The 23,922-nt window shown below is 35.0% G+C and overlaps 6 protein-coding genes across 13 annotated transcripts; all 6 read left to right on the top strand.

The window, feature by feature from the left end:
* The first annotated feature begins 11 nt into the window (after positions 1-11).
* LOC123199543 lies at positions 12-2,114 on the top strand. The gene is made up of 3 exons (XM_044614578.1): positions 12-311; positions 720-1,064; positions 1,601-2,114. The coding sequence occupies exons 1-3, from the start codon at positions 24-26 to the stop codon at positions 2,078-2,080; spliced, it is 1,113 nt and encodes a 370-aa protein (XP_044470513.1). The 5' UTR covers positions 12-23; the 3' UTR covers positions 2,081-2,114.
* Positions 2,115-3,249: 1,135 nt separating this feature from the next.
* Positions 3,250-6,159, top strand: LOC123199544. 2 transcript variants are annotated; one of them, XM_044614580.1, is made up of 3 exons: positions 3,250-3,666; positions 3,754-3,969; positions 5,749-6,159. In XM_044614580.1, exons 1-3 carry the CDS (start codon positions 3,436-3,438, stop codon positions 5,779-5,781), a joined length of 480 nt encoding a protein of 159 aa, XP_044470515.1. In that variant the 5' UTR covers positions 3,250-3,435; the 3' UTR covers positions 5,782-6,159. The 2 variants fall into 2 exon arrangements, with proteins under 2 accessions (XP_044470515.1, XP_044470514.1); XM_044614579.1 differs by having other exon boundaries at positions 3,256-3,666; positions 5,775-6,159.
* Positions 6,160-8,413: 2,254 nt separating this feature from the next.
* LOC123199696 (plant-specific TFIIB-related protein 1) lies at positions 8,414-11,650 on the top strand. 3 transcript variants are annotated; one of them, XM_044614738.1, is made up of 4 exons: positions 8,414-9,127; positions 9,211-9,369; positions 9,826-10,632; positions 11,284-11,650. In XM_044614738.1, exons 1-3 carry the CDS (start codon positions 8,540-8,542, stop codon positions 10,609-10,611), a joined length of 1,533 nt encoding a protein of 510 aa, XP_044470673.1. In that variant the 5' UTR covers positions 8,414-8,539; the 3' UTR covers positions 10,612-10,632; positions 11,284-11,650. The 3 variants fall into 3 exon arrangements, with proteins under 3 accessions (XP_044470673.1, XP_044470672.1, XP_044470670.1); XM_044614737.1 differs by lacking the exon at positions 11,284-11,650 and adding an exon at positions 11,101-11,232; XM_044614735.1 differs by lacking the exon at positions 11,284-11,650 and having other exon boundaries at positions 9,826-10,835.
* A 2,219-nt stretch (positions 11,651-13,869) lies between these two features.
* On the top strand, positions 13,870-18,185 carry LOC123198787 (acidic leucine-rich nuclear phosphoprotein 32-related protein-like). Of its 3 annotated transcripts, none has more exons than XR_006498131.1 (3): positions 13,870-15,446; positions 16,852-17,232; positions 17,559-18,185. XR_006498131.1 is itself a non-coding variant. In XM_044613560.1 (2 exons), the coding sequence occupies exons 1-2, from the start codon at positions 14,310-14,312 to the stop codon at positions 17,104-17,106; spliced, it is 1,392 nt and encodes a 463-aa protein (XP_044469495.1). In that variant the 5' UTR covers positions 13,870-14,309; the 3' UTR covers positions 17,107-17,508. The 3 variants fall into 3 exon arrangements, 1 of the variants encoding a protein (XP_044469495.1); XR_006498132.1 differs by having other exon boundaries at positions 17,546-18,185; XM_044613560.1 differs by lacking the exon at positions 17,559-18,185 and having other exon boundaries at positions 16,852-17,508.
* A 62-nt stretch (positions 18,186-18,247) lies between these two features.
* Positions 18,248-18,832, top strand: LOC123198788. Its single transcript, XM_044613561.1, has one exon. The coding sequence runs from the start codon at positions 18,249-18,251 to the stop codon at positions 18,738-18,740; it is 492 nt and encodes a 163-aa protein (XP_044469496.1). The 5' UTR covers position 18,248; the 3' UTR covers positions 18,741-18,832.
* Positions 18,833-19,503: 671 nt separating this feature from the next.
* Positions 19,504-22,353, top strand: LOC123198483 (F-box protein At5g49610-like). Of its 3 annotated transcripts, XM_044613167.1 has the most exons (3): positions 19,504-19,737; positions 20,222-20,398; positions 21,103-22,353. In XM_044613167.1, the coding sequence occupies exon 3, from the start codon at positions 21,115-21,117 to the stop codon at positions 22,183-22,185; it is 1,071 nt and encodes a 356-aa protein (XP_044469102.1). In that variant the 5' UTR covers positions 19,504-19,737; positions 20,222-20,398; positions 21,103-21,114; the 3' UTR covers positions 22,186-22,353. The 3 variants fall into 3 exon arrangements, with proteins under 3 accessions (XP_044469102.1, XP_044469101.1, XP_044469098.1); XM_044613166.1 differs by lacking the exon at positions 20,222-20,398 and having other exon boundaries at positions 19,507-19,737; positions 21,109-22,353; XM_044613163.1 differs by lacking the exon at positions 20,222-20,398 and having other exon boundaries at positions 19,509-19,737.
* The last annotated feature ends 1,569 nt before the right edge of the window (positions 22,354-23,922 follow it).

The raw sequence follows: 23,922 nt of genomic DNA, 5'->3' as shown, positions 1-23,922 counted from the left end.
ATTTTACTCAATCAATCAACTTAATGAGGAAACTTTGTCCAAATGTTTATAGAGAAGATGGCCTTGAGACGGTTCTCGAGGTGCCAATTCCAGAAGAAATGTTCCACAGCATGGGCAACACTGCTCAATTACGATCGCAAAACATGTTAACTTGGATGAAGGCTCAAACTTCTGATAAATGGTCGCAGCCGGTGATTACCAGTCGGTTTAATGAGCTTCGGTTCCTGCTTTACCTCGTTGGCTCTCCTCTTATCCCTCTACAGGTTCAATTGGGCCACTCTGTGCATAAGGCTGTTAGAGATAGTTCCATTGTAAGCTTCCTTTCTCTCTTTCTTCCTATTAGAGATGGCAATAGGGATAACTAAAATCCTTGCAATTTGGAGAAAGATCCCCAACCTGTCCCCTCTCCGGTTTGTTTCCTGCCTAACATATTTTTTAATCCTTAAAAATTTTAAATTATTAAAAATATGTCATAAATATTCTCCAATGAAATTTTCTTCTTGGGGATTCGGAGGAAAAGAAAAGAAAAATATTTCCAGGGAAGGGAGAGAGATTCTCATTATCTCCCTATCAGGAAAGAGAAAGATTTCTCTAAATATTTAGATTAAAATATTTAACCCTTACCTATTTCATTGTGATCTATCCTTCCTATATAAACAAAACAAGAATTAGTAATAAAATTGTATCAGCTAATAGCGCAAGCATTAATCAATTTGCAGCAAGCATCGACGGCAAAATACATTGTACAACAATACATAGCGGCCACAGGAGGGCAAGCAGCTTTAAACGCAGTTCACAGCATGTGTGTAATTGGGCAAGTCAAAATTTCTGCATCGGAGTTTCGGCAGGCAGATCAAGATCAAAACACAAGCGTAAAAATCACCCAGGAAGCTGGTGGGTTCGTGCTATGGCAGAAAGATCCAGACTTGTGGTATTTGGAACTCGTCGTCTCCGGCTGCAAGGTCATCAGTGGAAGCAACGGTAAGCTTTCATGGCGACATTCCTCCAACAGCCAAACACCCATTTCAAAGGGCCCTCCAAGACCCCTGCGACGCTTTTTACAGGTATCTTTTATTCATTTATCAACCTCACCTTACAATTTCAAATGTAAGGTATGAGATATCGTAGAGTATGAGATTGTAGTTTAGGGTTCAATTGTACAGAATTTTTCAATCTTAATAATTAATTTTTTATATATGATTTTTTAAAGTTTCATATCATTTAATATCATAATCATTACCATATTTTCTTGTTACAATTATGCAGTGTGGATGGTGATACTATAGTGTTAACCCAATGTTAATAGTGAGGTACAATATAACCAACTCACATAGGTATCAAGACTGTTTAGCATAGTATTATGTTAGCATCCATAATGTAAGTCTCAAGCTAATGCACAATCAACCCATATGGGTATTGGGATTGCAAAGTGTGGTGGCATTTTAGCATCCCAAATGCAAAACATGAAACTTATATATCAAAGTAGAAAGTATGAACTTCTAATGCATAATTTATATGACATAGGCTCCTTAATTTCAATAACTAGCGTTATTTATTTGCAAAACGTTGTTGCCTTTATAGGAATTTTTGTTTTTATCAGGGTTTGGATCCAAGGTCGACGGCGAATCTATTTACCGGAGCTTCATGCATTGGCGAAAAGGTGATAAATCAGGAGGACTGTTTCATATTGAAGCAGGAGACAAGTCCAGCCATTCGAGAGGCACAAAGCGGCCCTAATTACGAGATCATTCACCACACAATCTGGGGTTACTTCAGCCAAAGATCCGGGCTATTGGTTCAGTTTGAGGATTCAAGGCTGCTAAGAATGTTAACAAAAGCCGACGACGATGTTTTCTGGGAAACAAGCACGGAATCAGTAATGGATGATTACAGATACGTAGATGGTATTAACATTGCCCATGGTGGCAGGACACGTGTCACGATTTATAGATATGGAGAGCAATCTGCAAATCACAAGAGGGAGCTGGAAGAGAGGTGGAAGATTGAAGAAGTGGACTTCAACATTTGGGGCTTGGCAGATGGTTTCTTTGTTCCTCCGGAGGACCTTCAAAGCAAATAACTTATACATGAGCAATGCCATGAATACAAATTTTGAGTACACAAAATAGATTTATAAATAACGTATAATCATAAGATTGAATATTAATCTATCTTTAATTTAAAATCATTCAATCACATGATAACATATTAGTTTGTGTACTTAAAGTATGTATACAGAATGTTATTGTTTATAAAAATTTGTAGGATGAACTTATCAAAATGCAAGAATATATACTTAAAAGAGCAATGTTATGCGTATCCAGTATAGAGTATTTAATTGGTATTCAAATAATATATCATTACATAGTTCGGTGTTATTTTATTTTTATTTTAAAATTATCTAATTACATAATGAGATATCATATAAGCATTCAATTGATGCTCAAAACTATATACATATATATTTATTAATTCGTATGCCAATAGAATACACATTTAATAAAAAAATAAATATATGATTTTAACGACACATTAAATATAAAGTAATTGTGTCGATCAAATAACATGTATCACATATAAATGAAGTGAACCTCCTACAACATGTAATGATCGTAATGGTATACATATTTTTTCAATCGAACGAATATGCAAGTCTAATAAAATCTACCAACTTTACATGTCTTTAGTGATGATAACATCATTTCATTTCAAGTAGGTAAACTAAAAAATTCTTAATTGCTCTGTGAAATTGTTCTTTAGAAATATATTGTAAAAATAAAATAAATAAATAAATAACTCTACAGAAAATTTAAGTTTTTCTTAATAAATTGAACAATTTAAAAAAAATCATTTTTTTTATTTTTACTGTTTTGTTCCTCACATACTATTATCACTTAATTTCCTATTTATATTAAAACTTAATTTAATTGAATATTATAATATAATTAATTATTATATTATTTTAATTTAAAATTATTTAATCAAATAAGTACGTATTATTTGACTTCGAAGGGATACAAGTATTTTCATAATTAAATTTAAATTTTGGTATTTATATATGTCACTCCATTTTATGAGGATCTGCACGAAGGCCTCCGGCCCAATCAAATCGAATTAAAACGATGCCGTTCTTTGTCGGTCGCCTTTTAACAAAGTCTAAACAAAACGCTGATCTCACATTAAATCGACGGTCAAGATGATACCGCCATCCATGTAACATTAACCAAAAACTGATAAAGGTCAACAGCCCTTAGAAATGAGAGAGTATACGATTCACAGCCGTGGTGGGCCACAAAAACGTATTCGCCGTCCCTATCTCAAAGCCCTCTCTTCAAATTCATTTGATTTCCAACTCTTTTCAGAACTCACAAATTAATCTCAATTTCTAAGTAATCGAATCCGTAAACTTAAATTTCTCGCGTTTTGATTTTCGAAATGAAGGATGATGACAACCTTCCATCAACAACGCTAAGTGTAAAGAAAGAAAGCTCAGATTTGAGTTTTTTGGGCAAAGGTCGTTACAAGGTTTGGGCATTGGCGGCCATCTTATTGCTGGCTTTGTGGTCAATGTTCACCGGCACCGTTACTCTCCGTTGGTCGGCCGGCAATCTCAACCGTTTTACCGATGATATTGATAGCCCTATCCACGACGATCTCGACGTCCTCGTCAGTCGCTTTCTTTAATCTTTACTAAGTTAGTAGATACACGTGTCTGAATCTGTGTTAATGCGGTTTTGTTTGTGGTGAATTTAGGAGATGGAAGAGAGAGAGAAAGTGGTGAAGCACATGTGGGATGTGTACAGCAATAACCGTCGGATCAGATTACCGAGATTTTGGCAAGAGGCATTTGTTGCTGCGTACGAGGAGTTGAGCAGTGACGTGCCGCAGGTTCGAGAGGCTGCAATTACTGAGATCGCTAAGATGTCTATTCGCTCTGTTGATATTGATCCGCCTCCGTCCCACTCAACGGTCAGCATTTGCTTTGGGTTTTGATTTGATATGTGCAAAATTGCTTTTGTTTTCAGCGATACATCATTTTTTAAGTAGTCGTTAGTTTAGTAATTTTCAATTAAGCTGCTCTCATGATAATAACTACTATAAGTCAAGTATTTTTGTTACTACCGGGCCCGATCCGGTTTATTATGTTCATGATGTGAAGATGCTTTTCTGGGTTGAAAACTTGTGCATGACATTTTAGCTTGGAAAATATAATATATAGGTTCTGTCTTTGGCCCTTAGCTGCAAATTAAAACTAGAAATAGTTCGGCTAAGCATCCAGCTGTTGTAAGGGTTTGAGGGTTTAAGTAGGATAAGCTCCTTCGGGGTATGCTTGACTGATCTGCAAAATCACTGGCCATCAAGTGTGACTTACTCAATTATTTCTTGCTTGAGTGAAAATTTTGAATAGTAATCTTGTATTCTTAGGCATCTGGATTGCCTTAGAGATTCTGTCTTTTTTTGTTTTTTTTTTTTTTAAATCCTGGTGGACAGAAGACAATTACATAGAGATGAAAAATTTTAAGTTTGTACATTGGGGTACATATTTGGGGAAGTGGGAAATGGGCAAATACTTGACTGATCTGATTTTGTATGCATCTGGGTAAGGACATTAGATTGAGATTCAGGTAAAGAGAGTTTAGACATGTTGTGCCCGAAGGTTTAATGGAAGAATTTCATCTGTATAATTGTGAAAGGGATGCAGAAAACATGGATTATCTTCTTCATTGTTTTGCTATCGCCGCAAAGCTTGGGTTAATGCTTGGTTGTTGTTTAAGTATTAGCGAATTCATTATGCCAGAAATATTGATTTAACTGTCTTCAAGTTGCAGTAGCTTTCCTTTTTTTTTTTTTTAATTGTTTAAGACTCAAGTTAGAGGAGATTTGATTTGGGACTTATAATTGAAGTTTTACTGAATTCTATTTGGTTTGAAGTCTGGGATTTCAAGAAAACATTTTTCATGGTTATCCAGTTTTCCTGCTTAAGTTTTAAGGAACTTATAGGATTTCATATTTGTCCTTGTTTCAGTTTTATTGCGTGTATAAAAGAAAAAGAAAAGAAAATACCAAGTGTTGTTTTACTGTAATTGAATCTGTAAATATTAATACTCATTTATGTAAGCTAATATAAAACTCTGATATGTCTAATTTTTTTATTAGAGACTATAAATAACAGGAAAGGGAATATGTAGGTTTGTCTTTTTGGACCACTTTATTTGGAATACCTATCTGAAGCTACAAACATGCTTGCTATGTTTATAATTGCATTGATGCTGTAACTTCTAGCTTGTTCATGTGCTTTTAGCCATCCATTGTTTTATTATATTTATCGTTTAGCCTTCAGCATTTTTTCATATTTGATGAATGTAATAATTTGGCCTTTTAGATTTTGTAATGGATCCTGTTCGTGCATGCTTTACCTTAACAAAATGGTGAGCCATAGGGATGCTCCGCATTTTTCACCTATTCATTGAGTATTTTAGGTCACTGGGGGACCATTAACAAGGAAATGAATGCTTGTTTTAATAAAAATTATCTGAAACCTGCCAGCATTGATATTTGCACGGGTTATCCCCAGGTGATATTAGAATTGGATAAATGTTTCTCTTTGTACTTATTCATTGAATTGGCTCAATTTTATTGTCAAATAACATAATCTTAGGGTCAATAACCTTAGCACGGTATTCTTATTCACATTTCTTGTGCTTGATTTAATTAGATCCAATGATACAGAGACTAACAAATCTACAGCCGTTCCATTCTTGTGTTTTTCTCAGGCGGTAAGACAATTAAGTACGAGTCTGAGGCAAATTGGGATAGAGGGGGAAACCATAAGTTCAACCACAAAGGGTGAATGATGTAAAGAATGCTGAGGATCCAAGAATAGTGATCATCATTCCACCCCAGGTTTGCCCAGGGATTAAACAAAAAAAATCACACCCTCTTTTCTTGCTTTTTCATTTATAATTTATAAACAGGGACAGTTTATGTATCTAATTAGGTTCCTTTCCAATCCTTCCAAAATTTTGCTGTCAAGATCATGTGTAGTGGGTGATAGAGTAAAACAATATTTTGAGCGCATATAATGTTGAAGTGAGATTTTTTTTTTTTTTATGAGATTTTGTTTTATAAATTCAAGTGAGAGATATCTTTGAAGCTCTACTTTCAACCCATGTTGACGGCATAATCATGCATTTGAGATAGTTGGTGTTGACAAATTTATAAGCTATCAATACTTGTACGCTGGTTCCTTTTTATTTCCTTTTTCATCATGTCTTAAGAGTGGTATTTATGATATGTACTGTGTCATACCACTTGAGTATTTTTCATGGGCCAAAGGACTTATTCCCACCGAAAGTTTACTCTTTCTCTGAGTTTTCACTAATTATCTTTTAAAAATTCAAATGAGTTATTATAGTTAACTAAATTTATTAATTTTAAGAATAAAATTAACATTTAATTAGTCATATTAAAAAAAGTAAAATTTTATCTTTTTTTCCTTTTTAAACTTTAAAAATTAATAATTTTTTTTCAAATTAAAATTTTGAAAAATTATATTTCCCTTTATGATTTTAATCAACTTCATATTCATTTGGATGAATCATTCGTCATCTAGACGATGTTGAGTGGTGTATTGGAAAATGTTCGGGAAAGAGAGATGGTGTCAAAGAGGGAAAGACTTTGTTGGAGAGCGTTAGAGAAGACAATCGTTTACATAAAAAACTCACTAAAAAATTAATTTTTTATGAGGAAATATATAACTTTTTAAAAATTTAGTCGGAGATAAATTATTAATTTTTTAGGTTTATAAGAAAAATGAAATCAAATTTTAAATTAATAGAATTAGTTAATTTGAATAGTTTATAGTGAAATTTTGATTTTTGGAAAGATAATGAATAGGAGCTTAAGAAAAACGTAATCTTTTATGTGTGCAAGCAACTCCTTTCCTTTGGCCTTTTTCTTGTTTTGTTATTATTAGTGGGACAAATTCCATTATTAACTGGAACTCAGAATATTAGATTCAATAACTACAAGAGAGGTTGTTTCTTACAAAGACAAAGTAGAATGATCAAAGATGAATTAGACCGAATCGCAAAATGTTTTTTCAAATATTTCTCAACTTTCTGGACATTCTTCAATGTATGTGAGAGACAGATGAATATGCACATGCTTATGAAAAATATTGATTTTTTTTGTTTTTCCAATTCTTATAAGATTCATTTATGCTTTTTTTTTTTTTTTCTGATAAATGGTAAGAGATTTCAGTTGAGTTAATCTTACTAAAAGGTCCACAAAATATTAGATATCGATGGAGAAGAGACAATCGATAAACAAAGAAATAATTGATATATTCAAGTTTTGATGTACGATTTCAATTCTTCTATGTTTAACCAGTATATTTTCATAGAGATAAGCTCTATATTAAACCATATTCTACAAGTTTTACTTGGTGTGAAATTGAAAACTTCCCATTCTAAGACTCAACCTGTCAAAATTTATTAATTTTATTTAACAATTTGTTATAAATTTCAACAAAAACATGTATCATCTTTGTCTATTGTTAATCACTTTTCATGTATCATTTATTGTTAATCTATCGTTAACTTAATCGACATTTAATTTTTATTAAAATTTTTAGTTAATTGTAAGATTATAAATATTATTTAATCAAAAATATTAAAAAATATAATTTATTTTATTTTTTCATTTTAATTTTAAAACAGTTAATTTCTTTATCTCGTATTTTCTAATTTTAAAAAATTAATTTTTCTTAGTACTAGAGTTTTTTTTGCCCTATTTGACAACTATCTTTGTCTAAACGATTCAATATGGCCTATGAGCCCTAAGCCGTGACCTAAACCTTGTTACAACATAAGTCTACATGACCTACAAGCCATGGCCATGGCTATGGGTAAGGTTGGACTCGAATTGAACCAGTTCGAGTTTAAATTTGAATTCAACTTGATTGAACCCAAAATGAGTCAAACTTGGCTGAGCTCGAACTGACTCGATAGATTTTTTATTAAATTTTTTTTATACAAAATGACGTCATTTTGATCAATATATATTAAAAACGATGTTGTTTTGATAACGAAAAACGAGCCGAGCTAAGCTAAATCAAACTCGAGCCCGAAACGAGTCAACCTTAGCTGAGCTCGATCGAGCTCGAACTCGAGTCACCTATATATGAATCGAGCCAAACTCAATTCGATTCAAATCCAACCATAGCCATGACCCTGTCTAATCTACATAATAGCCCTCTTCTATGCATAATTTAATTTTATTGAATGTCAGAATTGGGGTTCATGACATGGGGACCCTTAGTTTAGGCGGTAGCTCGGTTCGGTTCAAATCCAGCCCTCGCCATGGGCCTGTCTAAATTACATAATAGCCCTCTTCTATGCATAATTTAATTTTATTGAATGTCAGAATTGGGGTTCATGACATGGGGACCCTTTGTTTAGGCGGTTCACTCGTTTCTTCGCTGAAAAAGTCGCAACACAAATGATCGAGGCTTCTTAACGAAACAGCCGGACCCAAGATGAAGTGTCCGTACTGCTTAGCGGCGCAGGGACGCTGCACCACGACAACCACTGGCCGCTCAATCACGGAGTGCACCTCGTGCGGCAGAGTCGTCGAAGAGCGAATGTTCCAAAACCACCACTTATTCCATCTCCGAGCACAGGACAACCCGCTATGCCTGGTGACCTCCGATCTCCCCACAGTCACCCCCGCTCTTCAAAACAAGAACAACGACGAGGACCCTTTCGAGCCGACGGGCTTCATCACGGCCTTCTCCACCTGGTCCCTGGAGCCCAGCCCACTCTTCCTCCGCTCTTCTCACTCCTTCTCCGGCCACCTCGCTGAGCTTGAACGGACCTTCGAAGTTATCTCCTCTTCTTCAACCTCCACGTCATCGACAGTTGTGGTTGATAATTTAAGAGCATATATGCAGATCATTGACGTGGCATCGATTTTACAATTGGATTATGATATATCTGATCACGCATTTCAGTTGTTTAGAGACTGTTGTTCAGCTACTTGTTTGAGGAACCGGAGCGTTGAGGCTCTTGCCACTGCTGCTCTTGTTCATGCCATTAGGGAGGCCCAAGAGCCCAGAACTCTGCAGGTAATTTTTTTTCTTTAATTTTAATTTTGTTTAGCAGAAGGTTGATTATGGCGCTGAGTTTGATATCTGCTTTTAAACAATAGGAGATTTCGATTGCGGCTAATGTGCCTCAGAAGGAGATTGGAAAGTACATAAAGATACTTGGAGAGGCTTTGCAACTAAGTCAGCCTATTAATAGCAACTCCATATCAGTTCATATGCCCAGATTTTGTACTCTTCTTCAACTCAACAAATCTGCTCAGGTAACTCTTCTTGTCCTTGTTTTGGCTGAAACTTGTGGTGATTATGAAACTTGTAGTCAGTAAGTTTAACAGCTAAATAGGAGAGTAAAATTCTTTGTTTCCTTGTTTATGTTTGTAACTACATTGTGAAACGGCATTGGCTATGCATCTCAAGAAAACTGTTGAAATATATTTAAAGTGAAAGGGATTAAGGGATTTTTATCATGAGAAATTGTGTTATTTATCAGATGGATTGGAATTTTGGGGAATTTATGAACCAACATCGGTGAAAAATAAATTCCATATTTGATATGTATCTTGATTAGATTGACTACCAAATGGGTGCAAAAGAAATACTGATAGACACATTTCCCTGTAGTATATGTATTGATGGCATTATATCTTATCTTGGAAGATTAAGCTGTTATACCTATTGTTCAAACCGTGGGCATAATTGACTTCTTATAACTTTTTCAGGAACTGGCAACTCACATTGGAGAAGTTGTAATTAACAAATGCTTTTGCACTCGGAGGAACCCCATTAGCATCTCTGCAGCTGCTATATATCTGGCCTGCCAGTTAGAAGACAAACGCAAGACTCAGGCAGAGATTTGTAAGGTGACAGGTCTGACTGAGGTTACACTAAGAAAAGTATACAAGGAGTTATTGGAGAACTGGGATGACCTGCTCCCATCTAATTATATTCCAGCTGTCCCTCCGGAGAAAGCATTTCCCACTACTACAATTGCTTCTGGACGCACATCAACAGTTAAAGTTGATTCGAGTGAAGTGACTCCTTTAGACAAAGATAAGCAGCCAGAGACTAAGCCAAATGAACTCCTAGAAGCTGAAAGTAGTGGTGATGTTCATGTTGCGAATGCCTCCATGTTGAACCTCCCACAGACCTTCACACAGCCCTGGCTTCAATTAGCTGCATCTAAAGTGAAGACATCTGGAGAGAAAACTCAGAGTGTTCCTCGAGGAGACACCATTGATGTGCAGTCTAATTATCAAGAATTAGACCAGAAGATAGATGAGGACACAAAGGCTGCTATTACTTCTGTAAGGCCTAGCCAGTTTTCAAGTACTTCAGCTTCAAGCGTGAGTTCAATTATGTGGCCATTTAGGCCTCCATCATCTTCCAGGTCTTCTGTGAGTGTTCAAGTGTATCCATCAAAGTTCCTGCCAGATCACACTGAGCTTCAGGGAACTGGAGTTCAAAATGAACACAAAACTGACAATCAATATTCAGACACCAAGTAATTCTATAGAATTGGCGTTCTGGTATGTGTTACTGTAACTATAAAAACTATATTAGATTGTTCTGCATTCTTAGTTCCTAAATATTTTAATAGTTTTTCTGTTGTATCATGCATCATGCAACATATTTCTTCGCATTAGAATAGATATCCATTCTGTTAACAGTCACAGAATTGCCCATGAATGGATTGAGGACAACAAAATATTTGTTTGTTTGATTTTTGCTACATCTGATCTTACATGCTAACCTTTAGATGTGTACAATTGATATAGTGTATTTGATGAGCTAGAGCTAGTTTCTTCTTATATTTTAACCATTTAGATGTATTGTACAAATCGTATCCGCGTATATGTTGTGGTGAGAGCAAATTTTCTTCTTATATCTTAGGCTTGAGATATTTAGAGTTATTTCGTGAATTTGGTAGGTTTTTGCGTTAGAACTAGAAGCTTTAACTTCAAATTAAAATGCTGAAATTTGGAGTTGCGTTACAGGAAACCAAGTATAGAAGATGAACGAAGGGTGATTATGAGGAAGGACTGATTAATCTTAAAACTAAACTGACAAATAAAGTTAGAGAGAATGGAAGAGTTACCTTTTAAGTCTTATATTCATGAGCCAGGGTTTCTATACGAGAAGACTAACTCTTTGTACATTTTTTTTTTTTATATTAACAGTTAAAATCCCTTTTGACCTTTCTGAATCTGCAAATCTTTCGCTCCAGAGTTGCTATTTCTCTTGAATGGATGTACTTATTGTTTCCCACAACTCTATATCGCTCAAAATGTTTTTGCGTCTTTGAAGATGCCTCTACTAATTAGGTATAGGATTCCAATTAAACTACAAAATCAAATTGTATTGTGACATACTTTTTCCACTGTTGCAGCATTGATCTTTTGGCACTTCTGCACATTTTATTTTGTTGCAACACCTTGCTCTTGCTGACGGGCATTGCTCTGTATTTTGTGATTCCCCCTTTTGAATTTTCGCATCTTCTTCATTCTAACTCAAGTTCTCAATCCATTTGATTTTGCTTGTCATGAATCTCTTCCTTGGTCTTATTTTTCATAAAGTGTCATTCTCGAGCCTTTGAGACTTGAAAACACACAAAATTTCACTAGCGATTTCGAAAAACATACGAATTAAACCCAATTCCTCAAAATTATTTCTGAAGAAACACTAGTGTATTTGTAAGCACTTATCAACAATTGTTTCATTGTGATTTGTAAACAATCTTACTTCATGGGTTTGCAAATGAGCTGGTCAAAGGGGTTGGTTTTGAAACAGGGACCATGCACATGCGAGGAATACAGAGCCTAGTCCAATTTTTTCCATCAACATACTTACAAACTACCCACTTGGTCAAATGCTACAAATGCTAAAAGCTTCGGGGATATCATTGAAATGGGCGATAGACCTAAGCCAACCCGAGATTAATTTCAAGCCTCATATAACTATCAAAGGCCAGACACTCGCGGACTTCATTTTTGAATTCACATGCCAACTTACACTGGAATTTGCAAAATTAGGCCGCCCAAGCAAAAAAGCAACTTCGACAAACTAATAACCTGTCACCTTTATGTAGAGCATGATTACTATTGATTAGGTCCGAGGGCTATCGATACTATAGTGCCCTCAAACTTGGCTATAAGGCCTTCAAACAACGAGGTTGGCCACTGGTGTGTGCCAACTTCCAAAGAAAACTATACAATTTGCTTTGGAGCTCTCCTCCTTTACAACAACGAAACCTTAGTTTTGACAGACGAGTTCTCTGAATTCCAAATCAACATAACGTAACTCAAACCCTAGACAACTCTATGATTGACCCCTTTGCATACTCAAAACTATAATTGCAGGAGCAAATCAAAAGGATTGGTAGTGGAATAATCTTGGAGAAGTGAGCACGAAACCAAGCACCAAATGGCAAAAGGTTATATCGAATTGGTTAGGGTATTGCCGATAAAATGGAAGTATTTGAAGCGGAATGACTTATATGAACCCAATGTCATTCTTATAGACATTTTGGAAAATAGAAGGAAATAATCTAAATTGTTTAAGATAACATAACAATCACGTTATCAATTCACTCATAGATAAAAAATATGATCAATAAAATATTTTCGAAATTTGAATCGACTCAACTTGCACACAACTCGTGCATGTGGCACATTAAATGCATAGGAAGAGCCATTGTTTTAACAACAAATAAATCTTGATTGCGCATATGTTGTTCATCCATGTAGAGAAACAAAGGCTTTTTGAAGTCTTCCTCTCTCTATCTGAAAAATAAGAGGTAATTGTTATATGATCAAAATTTTTTTCAATCAAATTCCTAGATATAACATCTACGAGACAATCAATAATTAATAAATATAATATATATCATCCTATAGTAGAGATGAAATAGCGTAATATCAGTAAAAGTAGTAATGATGAAACATGAGTTAGTATCTTTTAAACTCATGCATCTCTCCGATATTAAATAATGTTTATCACTTCTTTATAATTATAATAATCACAATAAAATGTAATTATTCTTTTACCGTATTCAAAGTATATAATACTGGTTCCATATATAAATTTAGTTAAACATAATTTTTAAAAACAAATTGTTATATCAAAGACTCATCTTTAAATGGTAGTTTGAGTGACAAAAGATGAAAATCTATATATAAAATAATATAAGTTTAAGTCTTATCTAATAATATATCATAATTAAATTTTTGATTTATCTAATTTAGTAATTATAGAATCAGTTATTGAATTTAAAACTTATCTTATTTAATATAATTAATTTAGTTTCAAAATGATTATTTAGTTACATTAAGATCCAAAGTTGTGAGAGCTCCTACTTTTTTTCTTTGTAAAATATTTTCGACCATTAGATTTAGATCTAAAGGCTGAAGCGGTCAGTGACACTTCATTAATCATGCGTGTGCGTTACACGTAGTCTTTGTGATGATCCATCGGTCACATAACGCTTCGCTAATCCGAACGTACTATACTAATGGCACACTCGTAATTAATCGAAACATCTATGGCATTTCTTAAACGACCTCGATATTTACATAGAAATGTGACGTGTTAAACGGAGAGATCCCCAGTCCCCCCATTCTTTCACATCCTAAAACAAACACAAATATTCCCAATCTCTACCGTCCATTCTTCCAAGTCATCGATCTCTGTCCTCTTGAATCCAACGGCCCACATCTCAGCAATTATTCAAACGAGCAAACACAAAGCCACTTAACCTGCCTGGCCACGTCCAAACTCTTGCCACGAACCGAGCGACTGCAGGCTTATCCCCGACTTGCTCTCGTCTTCCTAACCAATAAATGAAGGAGAGAGAAAGTGAGAGAAACAGAGAGAGAAAAACAAAATTAGGTTTAATTTCATTTGTGTGTTTCTCTTGAATCAACCGAAGAGGAGGGACCCGACACCTCTGGGGTTAGGGTTTTAAGATTTTTTAAAATTGATAAAGCCTGTCAAGTCCGCCATCGGTCTTAGAAATCCTGCTTACTGTTAAGGCCACTGGTTGGTTCAAAAGGTTGTTTCCTTTTAACCATGAAATTACTATTTCTTCTTATCTCTTAGTGCTGTTAGCGTGGTTTGAAATAACTGTTTTCTTAGCTTTTTATCGATTTCTCATAAAAAGGAAAGTAAGTATATAAAGAAATTGTATGTTAGAGAAATAGTTGGTTGTATGAGATACAGGGTTTCATATTTGATGGATGAGATCTGGGAGAGAGCCGTGGAAACAGCTTTAGACGGTCAAACGGACCATAGCGCGGCACGGACCTTAACTCTAGACGGCGCGGTGAAGTGTGTACAGGGACGGTTGCCACCGCCGAGTCTTCTAGAGAGATACGAGAATCTTGAGCTTCTTTCGATTGCGAATACGGGAGTTTCAACGCTAGAGCAGTTTCCACGACTGAAAAACCTTGAGAAACTTATCCTCTCTGACAACCGCATCGCAGGAGGCCTAGAATTTCTGGTTCAAGCGGGCTTGGACTCCCTTCGCGACCTTGATTTGTCCAACAACCGGATCCAGTTTATTGAAGATCTAGCGCCCTTGGCTCAACTGAAGCTCGTTTCTCTCGATCTGTATGAGTGTCCTGTCACCAGAGTGAAAGATTATCGATCTAGGGTTTTTGCGATGATCAAGTCCTTGAAGTACTTGGATAAGATGGATGCAGAGGAGAATGAGAGGCCTGAATCTGATGATGAGGAGGAAGATGACGATGAAGATGATGAGGATGACCCTGGGAGCGGAGAAGTTGATGGTGAGGATAGGCTTTTTAGGAGGGATAATGGGCACAGTGAAAATATAGAGGGGATTGTGGATGCTGATGAGGATGAAGAGAGTGATGCTGATGAAGAAGAGACTGAGACTGCTCGACAGCCTAACGAGACGAGCCATCAGACAAATGGATATGAAAATGTGAATGGGGAATATGTAGATTTTGAAGATGAGGGTTACGATGATGAGGAAATTGAATCTGGAGAGGAGATTTTTGAGGAAGAAGATGTAGCCGCCATTGGGGAAAGTGACGATGAGGAAGATGGAGTTGAGGAAGATGATGAGGATGATAATGATAACGATGATGATAATGAAAATGATGATGAAGAAGAAGAAGAGGAAGTCGATAATGATGAGATAGATGGGTATTTGGCTTACCCTGAGAGTACGGGGAGGTTGACAAGCACAGAAGGAGAGATTGATGGCCATGAGCATGGGGAGGAAGATGGTGACGATGATGGGGAGACTGGAGAGGAGGAGCAAGCTGTTGAGGATGATGTGGAGTTTGAAGTTGAAGATGAAGAAGAGGCTGAAGAGGAGGTGAGAATGATATAAGATCTTCTTTGTGCTGTATTAAAATATTAATTTCTCTGAGGATGTTGATTGGGTTAATGGACTTTTTGTTGTTGTGTCTGCTATTAAACTGCATATATGATAATGCTGTTTAATTTCTTGTATTATCGTATATGCTTTTGTTGCAGTTAACTTTTATATCTTTTTTAACTTAAATTTGTCAGTGAAATTAGACCTTTGCAATTGTTTGATGTTATCACTTCCTTTTTTGTGACTGATAGCATGTTGCTTTAGAGCAAATAAACGACTTGTGTCATTCAAATAAACTCAAAGTTTCTGAATCAAGGTCAAATGTAGAAGTTGCTGACAGTTTTATTCTTGGCTTGTGAATTTTGAAAGTTATTGTTTGTATTTTATAGCCTCACTGTGAAAAGGATTATGTTTCTTTTATCTCATTGTTGTTTGCTTGTTTGGTGTTTCTTTGTCTACGACCTTAAAAATGATCAAACTCAGGATTGCAAATTTGATTCATGGACTTTTTCTTTGAAGCTGTATATAGCATACATTGAGTCTGTTAAGAAAAGAGTGAACACTTTTTTTCTTAATTTTTTTGCATGTTGAAATTTTAGATGTAAATTTTGAAACTGGTTGTTGAATGATTTGGTAATTGCATTTTCAAAATTTAGCTCCGGGGATGCTTTTACTTGATACTTCACATTTGGTATTGTATTATAATATGTGACATGACATCTTTTCTGATTTTTAATGTTTTCAGGAATTTTGTTGACTTCTTAGTTCTTAATCATATCACCCAGGTTTTACAGGGAATGTCTTTGATATTTCATTAACATGGAGCATGCATTTAGTAAGAATTTTGTATTTGAGTTTATTGGTGAGGGTGCTTGGTTTTTGCATGTGATATTTTCTCGCTGAATGCATTTAAATACATCAAGTTGCTATTGTCCCTACCCAGCTGATGTGGTCCTGTTGTTGTTTCAATGACTTGAACCATGAATGTGATTTTTATTTTGGTTGCTTATACTGGTTTTATATTCTTACCTTCGTATACGTGTGTTTGTGCTTGTAATTTGGTATTTATTTTTGAGTGCAGCATTATTTTACTCTAAATATTAGTTTCAGCTATTAACCTGATCAACTCTTCTACTTTACATACTTGAGTGATTATTTTTCATTTCTTTTTAATTAAGTTTTACTGTTCAAAAGTGTTTCCATGATTTTGGATTTCACCATGAAATTTGATTTGCTTTTTAAGTATTTGTTTAGCTTAGTTTTTTTTGTATGTAATATTGCTTTTTAGGTTTTCCTCTCTGCCGGCTCTTTTTCCGTGTTTTTGTTCTTTTGTGGCTATATTTTATTTTTTTTATTTGTTTATTCTCTGATACTAACTGTGGGAAGTTCTCTGGAATGGCAGGATGAAGACTATGGTGCAGGGTACCTAGTTCAGCCAGTGGAACAGGCCGAAGAAGATGATGGTGGAGGGAGTGATATGGAGGCAGGGAATGAAGAGGAAGTTGAAGAAGAAGAAGTACAAGATGACGAAGGAGTTCAAGATTTGCCTGCATCTTCGTCACAACTGAAGAGAAAGAGAGGTGATGATGTTGAAGAAGATGACAGTGGTGAGGATGATGAGGATGTTGTTGAATCACCATCAAAGAAGCGCCATTAGCTGTTTTCCATCTCATGATTAGATGTTTATTAATCTTGGCTGTCTTCTTGGACAATGGCGATGTTTAGGAAGATAGATAGATACAGAAAGAAACTGTTATCTTGGGTGGAACCTTCGATTCAAAAGGTTGTTGGTAGTTCTTTCCCGCTTGCCCTCTTACATAGCCGTCGCTATGATATTTTCAAATGGTAGTTATTCGGGGAGAGCTCAATCTCCCCGCCCAAACCCATCGGTAGTACTTTTGTTTCAAAAGGGGTTCTAATTGGAGGGAAACTTAAAATTCTCAAAATCTCTTTGTTTTTTCTTCTGTTTGTCCAAGCGGGGTTTTCATAGGGCTCTTGTAAAACGCATCGTTCTGTTGTAGATAGTTTATAATTTGCAATATCATTATATTGTTGTCAAGCTGTGATTGGTAGCCTGCTTTATTTATCAATTTCAGGTCTGTTGGACAGGTGGCAATATGTTGATAATAACGAAGGGGCTTCATCGGTCCATACTGATTCCTGAAATGTTCCCTTGGAAGGTTTTTGAGTCGTGTGATGTATGGGGCCTGTTAGCATGATAGGCATTGATAGATCATCGAACGGTTAAGGCTCTGTGTAGAGGTGCTCCTGAGTAGTTTGGAAGATTAATTGCCTCCCTCAACTATACGCTTTCCATATAAAGCATTTGCACGGCTATTTAAATATTGATGCAGCGAATCTGATTGTTGGACTCTCTCTGCACGGCCCAGCTCAAGCTCCAGATTCATTCAAGCTCAAAAATTGACCCATTTGTAGCAGATGAAGCCCGCATTGTTGACGAGTTCATTAATCACTGGTTTGAGGAGCCAACCAGAAAACCGGCTGAGTTACCCGGTTTTTCTGGCTTGACTGGCTGTCACTTTTCTGCCACGTGTCGTGAAGTCATTGTTTTTCATTTTATTCAGGCTCCATCCATATATGTGATTTTCAAATTGAAGTTGTTACAGTATCACGTAAATCTGATTGTTATACGGGTTACTTTGGGTCCAATAAACATCTGCTATTTTTTTAAAGATTATTTTTAATTAAAAATGGGACCCACAACCCTTCTGTTTATCACTCAGCCATGGATAAGGCACTATTAGAAGCACCATCACACAAGCTCAAAAGCTTGATAACATGGAAGTCTCAAAGATGTTGCTATCAAATTCATCTCCACCGTCCGCCTCATTGTCATCACCACTACACAAGCGAAAATCAAGGTCGCACGCCCCACTCAAGGTACTAAGCATGGTAAAGGAGACCAGTGAAAGCGGCAACGCAGTTCTAGAAAAAGCAGCAATCGGCGCTGGATTAATCTCAACCCCAGTGATCGGCTGGTCTCTTTACACTCTCAAGACCACCGGCTGCGGCCTGCCCCCCGGACCAGGCGGCTCAATTGGCGCTCTGGAGGGAGTCAGCTACCTGGTGGTTGTGGGAATTGTGGGTTGGTCCTTGTACACCAAAGCCAAAACTGGCTCTGGTCTCCCCAATGGCCCTTTCGGCTTGCTGGGAGCCGTCGAGGGTTTGTCGTACTTAGCGTTGCTTGCCATTCTGGTTGTGTTTGGTTTACAATTTCTCGAGCAGGGCTCCATCCCTGGACCTCTCCCAACTGACCGGTGCTTTGGTTGAGATTCTGTAATATCAGCCATTGCAATTCTATCTTCTGTAATAAAGCTTTAGTTGATTCATTGAATGTGATAAATTTTTATATTTTTACCGTATATTTTTAAGGCCGAAGTATTTATTTCCACTCAAAGACAGTAGATTTCGCAAATTTCTATCATTTAACTTTGAAAACGTCTCATTTTCTCAGTTGAAGACAAGATTTCTTGTTTTCCTCAGAGAAGATGAAATCGGACGATGCTTCATCTTCCCATATTTGATTTGGCGCTTTGACGGTTAGTTAGGGGGAGAGATGGGGAGGAAGAGATTATCAAAGAGAGAGAGAGAGAGAGGATGCCAGTGGTGAAAAAATAAATTGCAGAGGAAAAAATATTGTTTTGTAAAATTTTTTAGAATTTAAAAGAAAAAATAAGATAAAATATTCTTAAAGTTTGTACATACCTGATTTAGACTCATTTAACCAAATATAAATATTTTTAATTAAAACATAAAATTCATCCATTTATTTAACCAAAGTTAAAATATAAGATAAAAATATAAAATTTTCTATTAATTTTGACAGAAAAAAAATTGACCAGTAATCAGTCAAATACTTAATTAATTAATTTATTTTTAAAAAATTAATTGATTAGATGATTGAATATTTAATTAATCAATTTATTCTAGAAAAATTGGTAATAAGTGATTGATCACCCGATTTACCCATTCAACCCTACTCAAATTTTAAAATTTTCTCTTTTGAAAAATTATATTTATATAATAAAAATATATATAATTATGTACATAACATCGCTCGATCTTTCTATTCCTGTTAATTGAATGGAGGCGTTCTCCAAGTCAAGCTTCAAGTCCTCTCTTAAATATTAGGAGAACAAACGTATCATATAGTACCATCCATCTGCTCACAAGCTGTCGGTCCTCTTGTTCCAATTTCATATTTCTGGCTCTTCCGGAACGAATCGCAGGATTCTCTGCCTTTGTTTTTAACGATTGTCACCGTCAGGTATGGCTTTTTACCCGATCATTACTGTAAACTTAGTTGATTTTGATTTGCGTTTAATCATATTCTATTAATCCTTATTATTAACTTAATCAATGCGGTGTTAACGGGTTTTCTGATTATCATTTTTAAACTGTTGATTGTCTGAAATTCATGAGTTTGTTTTAGGTTTTGAGTTGATTGTGTTTGGTTGCTGAGAAATCAGAAAAGAAAACAAGTGTAAGGAAGTAATGAAAACAATAAAAAATATATAAATTAGATGTTTAATTCATGTAACTTCTGTTTGGAAGAGCAAGTGTTGTCTGTTTCTGGAAAATTGAATTTTACTTCTTCTGACCATGAGACTGACTGGAAGTCCAACTTTTAAAATGTTTATTATTCTAATAATGTGGATAAATTGGCTTTTGAAGTAGGAAAAGAAATAAGTAAAAAGACGCTTGATACAAGCATCATATATTGCAATTGATGTAGTGCTTTTCTACCTTAGGGAAACATGTACATCATCGGTGAAATTGGTTGAACTTTGCATCTCCTTGGAGCTATGTGGCTGGAAATATGTTAATCTAGTTGCATTAGAAAGTGTTTGCTATATAGTTATATTTCAGCAATAAGGTTAAAGTTGATACGCATGAGAGGAATCTAATAGTAAATCCTTTTGTTTAAGGTACTGGGTACTTATTTGACAAACTTATTGTATTGACTTCTCTTGAATATTCAACTAAAGATTATTTTCTGTTTTGTTTTATTAGAATGTATGTAGAGTTATTTGTTTGATTTCTATGTATGAATTGTTGGTTTTTGTGAGTTTTATGCAGTGAATTTTTTATGTAAAACAGAGAGGCTGCTAAAAATGTTTTTGCTGGAAAGTTCTTCTTTTCATTACTTTATCTGAATAAATATTACATGACTTCACTTACAAAAAGTTAGTAAAATCAGCTGCTATTCAGCTGGATTTAAGCATAGCCATTGACTTAAACTAACACACATTAACTTGTGTCAAACTTTTCCCTAACACACCTAACATTATCAACTTTACATAAGCACAAGTTAATTACAAAAGCATTACATCAAAACTACCAGGAAAGCAATGTCATTATGCCACATCAATATTCAACTTTCAACTCAGCTTCCAGGTCATTGCTAATTCACTCCAGCTCATCATGAATAATGAATTGTTATCAGAAAATGTCATAACTGCAACATTCGGAAATAAATGAAGAACATAAAACCAAAGCTTTACCTTGTATACGAAGTGTTCTTTTCAAGCTTCTCAAATTCTCATAACCAATCAGATCAATGAGATGCTTCCCACTTTTTTCTTTATTTTATATATTCCTATTGGTCATTCTGATAAACTTTGATGTCCAGTTGCAGTTAAATATGGATCAGGGGACGAAACAAAGCACCATCATCAGAAACACCAATAGGAAGATCTACTTGGAGCTCAAGGATATTATTCGGGAGCATGCCCTTCAATACCTTCCAGCTAAATCAATTCTTCGGTTTACAGCAGTTTGTCGAGACTGGAAGTTCCTGATCTCAACTCCTTTCTTTGCACACAACCAGTCAAACCATTTCCATAATATCTCAGGCTTCTTTTTTCAGTCCTCATCTGGTGATCCATCATTTCTTACGCTCAACCCAATGGCCTATGGTGTTCCAGACCCTTCTTTGAAGTTTTTGCCTGAAGCTGTTGACATTAGGAGTTCTTCTAATGGATTACTTTGCTGCCAGGGTCGCACTGACTACAATGCTTACTATATTTGCAATCCTGTTAGCAAACAGTGGCAAAAACTTCCTAAACCAGAAAATTATCATGGCCCTGAACCTGCTGTGGTGCTCATTTTTGAACCATCAGTATTGAAATTTAGGGCTGAGTACAAGCTGGTTTGTGCCTTTCCATCCGAACTTGATGGATATGAATTTGAGATATATTCCTCTGCTGAAGGATCCTGGAGAACTTCTGGTGAGATTTTCCTTGGCAGTTGCAAGATCCAGCCAAATTCAGGTGTTCATGCAAATGGTATTATCTACTGGACAACAAAGAATAATAAAATTCTTGCTTTTGATCTCACAATGGAGCGGTCCCAACTCTACTATGGTGATGGGACCTTGGGCGTGATCAATGGAAAACTTTGTGGGTTTTCTATTTCCCGCAATAGATTGTCTGTGAAAGTGTTATCTAATGCATACACGAATACAATGCAAATGCATAGTAATATCAGGACATGGGAAACATACTTTATCACTTTAGACCGTTCTGCTCTTGGCAGGGCTGTTTTTGGTCCTGATAGCGTGCTGTGTGCACAAGATGACATTTTGGTGCTTCATTCAGAGAAAACACTTTATTTATGTGACATGAAGACGAGAGAAACCAAAATCCTTATGAACGAATCTACTACTGTCAATGGTAAGATTGTACCTTACATTAATAGCCTCATTGATATCTAGTTATTGCCTTTGCCTGCTCTCACCTAATAGTATGTGTTTTGGTAATGGTTATTTAGAGTTTTTATGCTTGTAGCAATATTCGTCCTGTCGTTTAATTGCTTTCGAGGGGGAATGTAATATTTCTGTTATGATTTTGGAGTATATACTAGTGTAAACTTGCTTGGATAACCTGTTTGTCTTCTGTTCTTTTCTCCTACCTATTTTACCAATAGAGGAATGTAAAATTGTGACATGAATAAGGCTAGGATACAAGCTGAGCCAAGTTTAGTTCAACTCAAGTGCAGTTGCTTGAGCTTAGGCTCAAGTTCATCGAGCTCCTTTCAAACTAGTTCAAGTTAAGCTTGTTTAAGGAGAGTGAGCTCGAGTTCAGCTACAATACTAAACTGATATTGTAACCGACCAAAAAACGGTTAAAATGATATTATTTTGTTACATACTAATCAAAATAACATCATTTTACTTAATTCAAATAGAATTTTTCTAGGTTCATTATCTTTGCAAGTCAAACACTTGATAATATTAGTCATGAGAAGGAAAATGGGTTAATTGACTCGTTCAAATTTGAATCCAGTCTTAGTCATGAGAAGGAAAATGGGTTAATTAATTCTTACTGTATTCAAGTCCTTGTTTAAAAAGAATTCGAACACTAACTTCTTAAAGAAGTGATTGCCAGCCCACAAAATAGGCAAAAGTAAGTGAAAGAAGCTTGTAAGAACTGTTAATGACTTACTGTATGTTGAAGTTGATATTTTGTAAGATTGATAATGCAAGATGTGAAGTGATTGGATGTTTGAGTGTAATTTAGCCATAAACTCCCCAGTTTTGATTCATAATTTGAATACACAAATAATGTACTATTGTATGATTCATATGATTTTGAATTAAAGATAAAGTAATATTCAATCGTATGATGGTACATTATTTATGCATCGAAATTATATAAAAAAAATATGTATATATAATATGGCTTCATTTATTATAATAAAAAATAGGAATTTTTGAGAATTTCTTCCACTAATCTTAAATGTCCTTATTTTAAATCGTTTTACTTTTGATCTTGTTTTTAAGTTGATTTAACATCAACCAATATGCTCATTTAAAAAAATTATAATTATATATTTAAAATATTTTATTATGTTATTTTATAAATGAAAATCGGGGTACGCAAAATTTTGTATTTTTATTTCAAGACATGCAAGACTACTCTTATATATTGTATACAGAAAACAAATTTTTATTTTAAATATTTCAGGCCTATAGAAAAAATTATTAGATAGGCCGAAGACATATTCCCACCTAAGGTTTATTGCAAACCCAAAGTAATATCTATTACGTATTAAAAATCCAAAATCTTGTTCATCAGATATTAAAATTAATAAAAGCAGTTAGTTACAGAAGTAAAATCATCATTTAACTAATAATATATTAAAAATAATAAAATATTTTTTTAAAAGAATTTTACTTAATGAATATTTTATTTTTTAATATTTTTTAAAATCATTATTATTTTTTAAAAATAATAAAATGTTAATTTTAACATTTTATAGATGCGAGATTGGGTCTTCAACACTTAATGAATGCCAATTTGAGTTCGGGAATATGTCTTTTGGCCTATTAGATAAACACGAACGCCCCATTCCTTTAACTTTTGTAAGGTTTATGTTAGAGTTATTTCCCTTAAAAATTACAATCCTCCAACATAAATAACAATAATAATAATAATAATATTAGCAATAA

Source organism: Mangifera indica, chromosome 16, assembly GCF_011075055.1.
Source record: "Mangifera indica cultivar Alphonso chromosome 16, CATAS_Mindica_2.1, whole genome shotgun sequence".
Classification (NCBI taxonomy): Eukaryota; Viridiplantae; Streptophyta; class Magnoliopsida; order Sapindales; family Anacardiaceae; genus Mangifera; species Mangifera indica.
This window is presented reverse-complemented; position numbering and strand designations above follow the sequence as displayed.